The following is a 12,570-nucleotide window of genomic DNA, read 5'->3' as shown; positions in this document are numbered from 1 at the left end:
ATGGTTGCAATATCAGTTTTTAATAAAACCAATAGTAAATGTTGAAAATTTCAAAAGATTACAACTAGGCGTTCCGGATATATTAATAAAAAACCATCTTTAACATGATTCATAAAACACCCTGTAACTTAAAAACGACGCACTTTTGAACCATACTGTATATGGACTTTTTGTCTTATTTTTAGACAAAGATGCGGCTGGTAAAATATTGCGATTTAATTTCGGGACACCCTGTATTAACAGATTCGAACCTGTCCATTATGGGTCTAGGTCCTATTAGCTATAAGGCAAAAAGTTTATCTCACATTAGATTTTACTTTATCGTATTATCGTATCGTATTATCGTAAAGATATTACCGCCACCATGTTTTACAGTAGTAGCAACGTACTTTGGGCCAAGCCTGCAGAGCCTTTTACAGATGTCTTTTGTCATTTGAAAATATAAGAAATTTAGATTTATTAGAAAAAAGTACCTTTTTCCAATCGTGGGTGGTCCAGTTTTGATGAAACCAAGAAAATGTTTGCGGTCCTGTTTTTCTTGATTTTCTTGGGTTTTTTGGCTGATTTTCTCGCTGGTAATCCGAAATCCACTAAAAGACGTTGAATAGCCCTGGAAGACACGTTTACGTCACCAACCGCGACTAAAAACTTGAGTCGAAAACATTCCTGGATCACTTATACTCTAGCGCCTAACCCTACCTCGGATTTTTAATAATTTTTGATATAAGGTCTTTTCGAACTCTAGTTGATAAATTGGCATCAATAATTTTTCGTTTTAGGTCCATCGAATAATGCATAACGGGGAATAATTCAAATAAAAACCTCACAACTGCACAGTTTCTCATACAATACTAAAACCAGTTTGTTTTTAAGTCGCTTTAATTTTGTCGCAGTTGTTTTTATGATCTTCTTTTTATCTCGACTTTGAAGCACAAGAGAAACTGTACAGTACACAAACAACATTCTTGCCTGGAAAACAAACATATTTTTATAAAACATTTTGTAGGGAATTCAATATAAACAATTTATGTAAATATTTTCAAAGTTGTTTTAATTTTATCCGATACTGTAGGTGCAATGGTTAATAAAATGACCTTAAAAACATTACAATAGCTAATTGACTAATAGAGTGAATATGAAAAAATGCAAGAAAAAAATTTAAAATGAAAGCTTATAATTATTGTCTGTTAAGAATGAAAAAAACATTAATTAATAATGGGCATAATATATCGTATAACATTTGTTTTTAAAACAAAACATTAAATCGATTACTCGTTTTAGCCTCTTGAACAAGTCATGATGCAAACTAGGGATCCGCTAGAATCATTCTTTAAGCAGATGGATCATAATGTTGGATTAAGCTTTCGAACAAATTTTCATTTCGCTCTTGTTGGTCATTTGCTTAAGGGATATAGACATCCCACCGCTACTACCGTATCCAGAACAATAAGAGTTCTAACAATGCTTCTATCAATAATCGCCAAACCCAATAAAAAAGATAAGTTCGAAGTAACACCAGACAGCGTTGCATACCTAACAGGTAATAACTCTTCGGACATACAGTAAGATATTAAGATATTTTATTTTAGCTCTTATCGGCTATTCTGAGGAAGTACGAAGCAGGTGTCACGTAAAACATTCAATACCAAGATACATGACTGACTCATTATCACAGGAAAATTTCCTAGGAGATTCTAATGCACAAGTATCAGCAAGTCAGCAACCAATGACTACGGTAGTATCAAGTACCGTGTTTAATGCTACATCTACACGCCGACAAAAATCATGTGACCTACTAGATCAATCAATTCTTACGCAGGCGCGTCTAAACAAACCCCCAAATAGTAATCAACATCAGGTACATATTTTTTATCTATTTTAACTTTTTTATTTTTTTTTAACAGGCAATGATTTAATTGTATTTTGATTTTTTGTTCTATTTTTGTGTGTATGTGTTTTTTTCCAATTCCCTTTTTTATGTGTAGTGTAGTTAATTGTATCTGACACTCATTAACTCATTTTAACAGTATTGTTCTTTCATTGCTGCCTATTGGCATTTTCTATTGGTAAATTATTTGTTGAATATATTGTTTATTACATATTTAGCATATAACCGTACCTACTTACCAGTAAATATTAGTAGAGATTTTAAAAGCATCTTACGAAATGTTGCTTAAAGAAAACAACTTTAATATGTTATGTCACTTTGACTTAAAATTGAACTTATTTACCTTTAATATTAAAATTCGAACGTTTTTTTATCCCTTATTAGCGGGTTAACCTATCTACCAGTTTTCAAGTTTTGCTACGATAAACCTTTAAATAATAGCTTTAAGCTTGTTTTATTTATTTTAAAAATATTTTAAAGGAAGATATAATGTTTTCATAAGAGTGATCCATTAAAACTTTTGACGATGTTCTGAAATCGTTTTTTACTATAATTTTGAAGATTCAGACCTTTAAGGTTAACGTGAAGAAGAACTTTTCTTACAGGAATATTTAATGATGAATCATCCCAAACTATTTTTAAAACGCAATTATTGATATTATTTGAACTTATAACATATCAATTAATTTTCTTGGTCATCAAATGAATTAGTTGAATATGGTACTTAATTTGTTGACTTATAATAATAGGCAAAAAATTTAAATTGCATTATGGGACATGTAAGGGGACTATTTCACCCGAAATACAGGAATGTTACTAAATGTTACGGGAAGCCCGAATAATGCAAGTAAACAAGCCGAGAATTTTGACACATGACTCTTGCTTATTGGGGAGTATAGAGCGAAATACAATCAGCAACTTAAAAAAGAGTCAGTAATCGTAAGACTGACTTAAATAGTTTTAAGCATACATGAATCTGCTGAAATTTGTAATAATATTTGCGTTACTGGTCTCCTATATGAAGAACAAAGAATTTTACATTATTAAACATTAGTAATATTTTTCTAAAATATGTGTCTTAAGGTCAAAGAAAACGACACGCTAAAATCTCTGAATTTAAAGCAACGGCCATTACGGTCCAGGCGCAAAGAGAAAAAAATCTGTATGGAAGAGGAACTCACCAAATAAAGTTACTTGCTTTAAAAAAGAAAAAATAGGAATTAAAAGATACAAACAAAAAACAATGTCACGGTGTCATAAGCAAATGTTATTGACTACACGTGTTTCCCCCTGTATAAGCAGGGCATCATCAGGCCTGTGTTTCTAACCTCACTATTTTGTTTATTATTGTTGTTAGTTTTACAGTGTATGTGTAGGTCGTAAGGTAGATTTATTTTATTTTGCAAATGGTTTTATATTAAACATTCCTTTTAGTTGTTTTTAGACCTGATGATGCCTTACTTATACAGGGCGAAACACGTGTAGCCAATAAAATTTGCTTATGAGACCGTGACATTGTTTTTTGTTTGTTTGTTTACTTTTGTGTGGTCTCTTGGAAAAAATGGATGAGGATTTTATAATTAAAGGGTACATATAAGTACTTCTCGCACAGAAATGACAGGATTTTGGTACAAAGAGCTGTTGGAGATAGGTATACAGTAATTAGAAGGCATATGGAATTTAAAGAAATTATTACTTTTCTTCGTTTCATTATTTAAGATATATACTTATGTAGGTATGCATTATTAACTGAGACTTTAAAAGAAATTTAGTCATGGCTAATAAGTTAATATGAACGCAAATTAATAGTTTGCTCTTTGGTACCTAAATTTAATAATTTTAAGTTATATATGACCAAGCATAGTATTCATTTTGTGGGCGTCATAGAAACCTGGTTAACTAACTTTATTGATGATGAGGAGTCTATTTATATTCCAGGCTAGAATTTGTCGAGAAGAGATCGTATCTCTTTTACGATTTTTTCTCGGATTGAGGGCGTTTTTTTATGTTTGTATGTTAAATACGTGACACGAAAGGGTAATCCCTAGCCTACATGAGTATCACGAGTAGCACCAGTGCTACGAAGGTGTCTGGATATTTTTGCAAGATGTGATGTTTGGGAAAGACGTGGTTTGGGAGATGATTCCACATACTTGAATTACTTTTTTGATTCTAAAGCCATATACAGAGACTTAATACTTTAATAGAACTGAGTTTCTTACCAACTATAAATACTAAAGAACAGGCATTCACAAAAAATTAAATAACAATTTTTGATGCTCCTGCTTCAAGAAAAAAATTGCACTCATAACTAAATGCTTATTGACAAGACATTATTTTATAAATCAAATTTTAATAAACAAGTTGGAGAAAAACAGGGTCTTCATTGTGACTGTTTTTAGACGACAACAAATGTTTATATTACGGGAAGACTCATTAGGTTCTACAGTTGCTATTCTTCAACCGTAAGGTTACAGACGATATCTTTCAAGCTACTGAAAAGAATAAAGAACACTTTTAGAGCATACTCTTCTTTTGACCATTTTACAATACTTAGGCTTTGAGGAGAATTCTCGCAATCTGGTTGTTGTGATGTATAAGGGGATTGCGAGTGATCTATAAGGTCTCTTCTGCACATATACCTGCAGGGGGAAGCTATAATAACTACTCTCAGGGTGCACCATCTCATAAATGGCATCTTGGCAAACAAAATTTGAATGAACTGGTTGAGAAGGTTGCAATCAGAGCAGACTTCGTATGCCATCAGACCAAATGCGAAGAAAAATACTAAACAAAAGTTCATACACCGTCAGCATACCTGACCGAGCGAACTGGGATCAGAAACGGATAGAACTAGAGAAAACGGACATTCCAGTATATTAAGACGGCTCCAAAAATAAATTTTCGAGTAGGAGCAGTCATATACTGCACTAACTCAAAGACAAACACATCTATCTGCCTTAGGAAACACTCAGCAATTTTTCAGGCGGAAGTACATGCCACTGAAATCTGTGCAAGAATGCTTAATCAAATGCAACTTGAAAACAGAACCATCAGAATTTACAGTGACAGTCAGCCGGCTCTAAAAGCGCTAGAATTCCCTACCTGCACATCTAGAGCCATATGAAGTTGCAAAAACGTGCTCATACTGCTTGGAGGAGGGAACAAAATTACCCTAACATGGATTCCGGGACATGCTAAGCTTACAGGAAATGAAGCGGCTGATAAGCTAGCCAAAAAGGCAGCAGAATCCGACCTAATAGGTCCAGAACTAGCATTAGGCATTGCCTATAATACGGCAAAATACACAATCTCAAACCTGGGGCACAACAAAGCAAAGCGCTGCTGGGAGGGACTACCAGGACACAATCATGCGAAGGCTTTCATACCGGACGTAACAAGGAAGGAAGGTAACAGAAATCATAAGGAAACTCAACAGGAAGCACCTAAAAGCCCTAATGGGAATGTATACCGGCGACTGCAGACTGCGGCATCACATGAATAGGATTGGTTTGGCGAAAGTCCCCGAATGGAGACTATGCATGGAGGAGGACGAGACTGCAGAGTATATCCTATGCAGTTGTCCAGCACTAGAGAGAATTAGGCAGCCCATCTTCGGCAACGCCTTACCTGAGGCGGAAGACAATGGTTGACGGAAGAGAAAAATGGTTCTCCCAGTCAAATTATGGAACTGTTAAAGAGGGCGGACTTGGTTGGGAAAGTATAAACAGTTAGAAGTAAGCCACAATAGATATTGGGTCGCAGTGGGGGGACACAAGTTACCCCACTCACAACAAAACTAACCTAACCTATCTGCAAGGTCATTGTCAAAGTGTAAAAATCAATAATGAAATTTCAGCCATAAAGGAAGCCATAAACGAATCTCCTGGTGTGTCGCAGGAGATAATACTGTAAATGAAACCTGAGCTAACAGTTCGTTGATTCCATGTTACAAATGCGCAGTAAAGTCATAAATTCCGATAAAAAAATGCCACAATAATGTTGTCTAAATGTCATTATGTAAATTAGTTCATTCAGGTTCCAAACTTTTGGCCAAAAAAGTATTAATTTGCTATTTATGTGTTTATTTTAAAAATAATATGTTATATATGGCATATAGTTGATCAACATATGAGCACTTTTATTACGCTTTCTGATTTTTTTAACATAACATATTTAAAAAAAAATCTATACTGCTACTATACGCATCAGAAATGTAATTTCAGATATAAAATTATATAACACCCTGTATTATTTAAACTTGGCGCAGTCTAGCCTGTAGCTACTTTACAAACTCAAAGATAAAAATTAGATACCCTATATACAGTAGAACAATTTGATAATGTACATCAGCCGCGCCACCATATTAATATACGATAACATTCACTATACACTAATCAGTAAAGACTCAATTTATTGACCGACCATAATATGTCACAAATGCATATCGATTTTACGATATTTTTTTACGAAAATGTAGATGCCGGATAACGAACCTACTTCAGTGCGAAATCGGTAATATGGATAAGACAGGTCTAGATGACAAATGTTTTTTTATATTATTTACATCTTCTTTTTGTTCATTAGTCCCGGACCATCGGATTTCTCTGCGTGTAAGACGCGTTAGTGGTTCAACAATATGTGCAAAGTTTCGTACCAATTTCCGCAATTCCTGGCAGGGTAACCAGGCCTAAAAATGCCTTACTTCTTTTACATTTTTAGGTGAAGGCATATGTTCTAAAGCAGCTCTCTTTTTACTCCCTGGACGTACACCTTCTTTACTTAATTCTCTGTAAAAATAATCAATAGATGTTTTGAAAAAATCACATTTATCTAACTTTAACGTTAAATTATTTTTGCGTAAAGCACAAAGTACCAGTTTTAAACTTTCTTAACGCTGTTCGATGGTTTTACTTGGAATGATTATCTATGAAAAAGCTATAGTTTTTTAAGTTTCCTAAGGCGTTATTAACTAACCACTGGAAAACTACAGGGGAACTCGCTAAACCCTAATTCTTAGGTATTCATAATGCCCTTCTGGCGTTATAAAAGCTGTTATCTCAATAGAAGTCTCATCCATAATTCCCTGATAAAATCGGGAAGCCATATCTAGAGTTATAAAATAATAACTACCCCCAAGTCGATTAATCTGATCTTCTATCAACGGTTACAAATATTTCTATTTGGCTAATTTTAGATGTAGTCTCCTATAATCCATTGCTGGTCGATAGCCTCCAGTGTTCTTCTTCACCAAAAGAACCGGACTGGCATAGGATGAAATAGATTCACGGACTATATTACTGGACAACAATTCATTAATAAGTTCCCGTAAAATTGATCTCTCAGAAACGGACATCCAGTAAAGATTCATTAAAGTTACCAGCTTTCATTTTTCATATTTTTTTTACATTTCCTTGCCCACTTTTAACATACCCAGGGATATTGCAACTATTGTATTAACAGATATTGTGTTTACATCAAAACCCTTTAAGGCAGCCGTACAAAGTGGTATAAGTACGATATGTTCTTGATTTCTGAAATCGGCACCTAGTAGCAAGTCATAACTTATCTATCATCTAATATTAAAGCTGTGACAGTGGCCGCCACTACTTCCACCTCTACATTGATTAATACTGACTGACGTACTATTAAATGATTTTAATGCTTTGAAAGATCCACTAACTATAGTAATTTTCAAATTTTAAGCAATTGATGCTTTCAGTAGGGTGCAGGTGCTACCAGAATTAATAGGCCATTTAACGTTATGTCCATTAATACGTGCCGTTTTCAGAAATAAATTAGCAACCCTATCAGAAACGTCACAAACAGCAACACTCCAACTGTCTTTTCTGGTCATGCGTTTACAACCTTCACTGGTATGTCCGAACTTTTTACATAACCTACATTTAATTTTAGGGTTTCTACATTGATTTAAAATGTGGTTACCACCAAAGTTAGAACACCCTATTTTTTTTCGCTCACGCTCCTTAACCTTATTTTAATAAGGCTAATTAAAATAAGCTTAAGGAGCATGACTACCGTGGTTCAAAAGCATTTTTAGTTGGCGGAAAGTTCGTTTTTACCATACTTAAACTATTATTTTTAGAGTTAACATTTCCTACACTAGTTAAATAACTGGCTAGTTCCCCAATAGACTGAAAATTAGTAGCTCTAGCCGCTAAAGCTACATTTTTGTCGGTGATACTTTGTATAACACTATCAATTTAGAACAAACTAGGAATGGACAAGTGAAGTTTCTATAACTTTAAAACTTTTTCAAAACAATAATCTCCTAAATTTTGGTTTGGCAAAGGAGAAAAATTTGCAGCTTCTTTTAACAATTTACCAAATCTTATAGTTCTTGAAAAATTAATTTTCAATTGTTCCTTTATCCACGATGGAAAGCACTATTTCAACAGACACAATTATGACTACAGGTATACAAAGAATAAACTTAGAGCTAAGATTACATATATTTATATATTTCATAAAGCTGATCTAGTAAAATAGAAGGTTGCCGCTGACTAAGTTCTACTTGGACGATATGTGTTCATCTAACTAGCGATGAAATCTCATGTTTTATTCTCACTTACGTTGCCAGGTGTTTTGCGACGTCCCTTGAAAATATAATTGATGCTTCTTTTAGTGAGGGCATTTTTCCAACAACATTAAAAATTAATAAAGTAACTCATATACACAAAAAGGACGAGAAATGCAGCATTAGAAATTATCGGCCTATTTCGAATCTTTCAGTATTTTCGAAGATTTTTTAAAGACTTATTTACAGCAGATTAGTAAAATTCTTTGAACTTAATAAACTCTTTTCACCGTGTCAACATGGCTTTCTGCAACTGAGACGGCCCTTTTTGAAGCATTGGCCTTTATAAATCGTAGTCTGGATTCTGGTTTGGTGACTTTGGGAAATTTGATGACCTAAGCAAAGCGTTTGATGTGATTGATGGTCAAATGCTAAGACTTTAACTGCAAGCGTATGGTATATATAGCCCACCTTTAAACTGGCTAATGTTCTATATTTCCGACAGAAAACAGTATGATCAAATCCCACACAGATTAAATGAAATAGAAAATTATCCCTTTAAATCTTCAATCTTGACGTAAGATTCGTAAGATTAAAGTTCCCCAGGGGGAATACTATCCCCACTACTTTTTCTTATTTTTTGTAATGATCTATCTAGTCACCTAAGTAGTCAACACTCTCATATATCTCAATTTGCGGACGACACCTCAATCATAGTGCGAAAGCCGACCTACACCGATGCAGTCAAGAGACAAAGAGCATAACATAATTTGACAGTATAATTGACAAATTAAATTTAAATTGAAAATAAAGCAACTCCTTCTAGATAATCCTTTTATACTGCCATATTGATTTTTTTATGCCAAGTTAAAATATCCTTCGCTTTCTGCAGTATTTATGTGGACTAACTAGTCTGTTTAGCACTTAGTTAGTTTGTATTGTATGAGTGTTTCTTTTTATTTGTAAGTTCATTACTAGTTCTGGAGTAAAAAGATTTTTAATAATTGCATACCTAAGTTTGAGATTGACGCATACTATGTTCTTTTGAACCGTAATAAAGAATGAAATAAAAATAAACAATTAATCTATGGAATTAAATCTATGGAAGAGTTGTCATGTATTTATTTATCAACGGCTAGCGTCAATTACAAAATAAGTAAACAATGAAATACCTTAAAAAATAAATATATCATAACAAAAATTAAATTATTTAAAAAAAAAAACAATAAAAATATCAATTGATGTTGATTACCCAGTCTGGTAGTTCTAGAGATAAATTATTTTAAGCTATAATTAGTACGGTGAAAACTAATATTGCCTTTTCTGGGTCTTGATGGGACATGCAATTCACTTTTTTTACTATGAAGGATTTGATAAAGGGTTAAGAGGTCTCTTCTTTGATGGCGTGATGTAATAGGGATGACAATTAGCAATTCAAGTATTTGGGAATCTTCATAATTTTCTAAAATATTTAGCTTATAGATAGATATAAGAACTTGTGTGAACTAAGTGCTCAACCAATTTGAGGTTGTTAATGTGAATTCTGTATTATGGGGACTAGATACAAGATCTTAGAACATTGAAAGGCTAGAATTAGCATTCCCGTGGAACTATAGGCAGTTTGTTTGCTTGCAACATCTGTGATGCAATGATGCCAAATGTTTATGTAGAAATGGCAAAAAATACACTTTATAATATCTAAGAATTTCTCACTTGTTTTGACAGGCACAAAACAATACTATTCCTCTTTAATAAAATATGAAGCATTTTTTTTTCATAAAATATGATAAGATACTCGATAAAGAAGCCAATATTCAATGTTAAATAAATGCAGATAACGTATATTAGAGAAAAAGGCAACAACATCGCAACGCTGCTCGATTGCATTGTTGATTCCACCGACACAAAGAATCTTTACCAGCGACGTGGTCAAAAAAGAATTCATGATAAATATTTATTATTAATAGATTATGCTTTAAATTATAAACAATGTTACCGTTTATGAACTCTGCTTTTTTTTAACGTACTTCATTAGAGTAAAGGTACTTTTCTAATTAAAAAAATAATTATGGAAATTAAATATTTTGTATTTTTTTTATTTTTTTATTAAGTTTTTATTATTCTAAGTTTATGATGACGGTCCCTTGATATGACAGTGTCGGTATTTACTTGTGAAAAGATCGGCTTGAGTCGCCCCTTTTCGATAGTGCGGCACAAGTTTTTACTATCGGAACAGTTCACAAAAACCCTCGATTATTTGAATTCTCCGAAAAAATAAATTTAAAACCATCGAATGACTGAACTTTTTTCGTTTCTCAACCAAAAACTGAAGAAAAAACACAAAACTTTACAAATCCCGAATGTCACCAAAAATCAGTTTGACAAGATAACATCAGCTTTTGCTCGCGGTGCTGCCGTTTAAATTTTTTAGAAGGGTTTTTTTGCTTTGGAGGTGTTATTTTTGTGCTTAGAATAAGATATATCTAATTCTATTTCTTTTATTTTTAAATCAATCTAACATTAATAAGTCGTGCTGTTGATATATGGCTGGAAATTTCCTCTTTTGAAAATGTGTGTAAACTTGGCAATAGAGAATCGATGAATATGTTTGCAAACAAGACACCCCCCTTGCTCTTGTGCACTTGTTGAACTCGAACAAAGTTGTTCTAATTATAGCCTTTTAATGTTCTAAGTACAAGATCCATGACGATTTTGAGGCTTCTAGGTGGGGAGGCACTATATAGTACGCTGGATAGTAGAGGGTTTTTAAAAACTTTATCCATAAATTCTTGCTTGCTTGTTCTAATAAATGCAAGGATCTGAAAGTCTTTAGCATTATCCTGGAAAATAAACTGAAGGTTTTTATCGAGTGCAACCCCAAGGTCCCTAATAACAGAGACTCGTTCGAGATTCTATTGTTTACTTTTTGTAATTGAATTCCATTTAATGTCTAGTGCGAAAAAAGCTCATAGCTTTATATTTAGAGGGATTCAGTGACAGACCATTTCTCACTAGTCAAATACGTTACCTGGATTATATTGTAATTTTTCACGGTCTTGAAATAGTTTGACTACACAGCTTAACATGCTCTGCAAAAATCAGGTAACTGCAGCGAGTAAAATGATCAATAATATCATTTATGAAGACACTGAAAAGGAGTGACCCAAAGAGAGCTTTGACGAAATACCAGATAAGCCTTAAAAAACCTTACACAGAAAATCGCCGATTCAAACAAGACATCTATTGGATAAGTAGGCCCTGAACCAAGACTATAATATACTATACTAGCCGCATCCTGGTGGTGACAAATTACTTTTTTATCTTTGTTTTTCTGAGTTAGTATGACTTTTAGGAACAGTATGTTTTTTTAAGTAATTGCAGTAATGCGTGGATTGACAATGTCAAAGTGTACCGTTCTTTCTAGAATTTTCTGGTAGATAGTGCGATGCTTATTTTATAGTTATTTTTGTTTGAATTTAAATCAGTTTTTCTAACAAGGAAGGTAAAAGAAGGGACATTTTGTACTGTCAGCCAACTGATTTAATTCAAATATTATTCATATAAAATTATTCGATAAATTGACGATTTGGTAAGTTAAAAATGATGGCCTTTAGAACAAAATACCCATTTTTGAAAGGTTTTACTGATTTTGGAAAAATTTGAAAATATAAGAAATATTACACATTTTCGTGAACATGCAAAGATGTGCGATATTTTAAGCTACTTAGATTTACTTCAGTTCGTCAACTTAATTTATTTTGTTACTATAATAATTATTCCATCATTATTATATTAGTTACGTAACTGATTAGGTTGAACGAGTCAATTCAGCAAGTAATAAGGGTTGGCGGAGTCTAGATTTAGCCCAGAGTCCGGGTTTACAGACCAACACTGTTCTCACCCGGACTTTATTTCGAACGCAGAGATCTAGCTCGGTCCCTGTTCAACAGAATTCGATAAATACAGATAGTCCACCAGCTGTACCACAAAACAAAGTAAGCTCTATGCCTGATCAAGCAGTCTACAGCAGATTTTCATATAGTTAAATCTTTCTCATTTTCTCTCATAGTTTAACTTTTCTATTTGATTTTTATTTGCATTTCAAGGAGGTTTTATATAAATTGCGTCTTACATGATTCAGTAG

At 33.3% G+C, this 12,570-nt stretch overlaps 1 protein-coding gene across 1 annotated transcript in view; it reads left to right on the top strand.

Moving 5' to 3' along the window:
* LOC126749128 (neurofibromin) overlaps positions 1–12,570 on the top strand; it is a 91,604-nt gene that overhangs the window by 58,177 nt on the left and 20,857 nt on the right. Inside the window, 3 exon segments of the mRNA XM_050458775.1 lie at positions 1,282–1,540; positions 1,590–1,858; positions 12,239–12,421. Coding sequence (XP_050314732.1) covers positions 1,282–1,540; positions 1,590–1,858; positions 12,239–12,421 — 711 coding nt within the window.

Source organism: Anthonomus grandis, chromosome 22 (assembly GCF_022605725.1).
Source record: "Anthonomus grandis grandis chromosome 22, icAntGran1.3, whole genome shotgun sequence".
Classification (NCBI taxonomy): Eukaryota; Metazoa; Arthropoda; class Insecta; order Coleoptera; family Curculionidae; genus Anthonomus; species Anthonomus grandis.
Note: the sequence above shows the minus strand (reverse complement) of the source record. Positions and strands in the feature narration are given on the sequence as shown.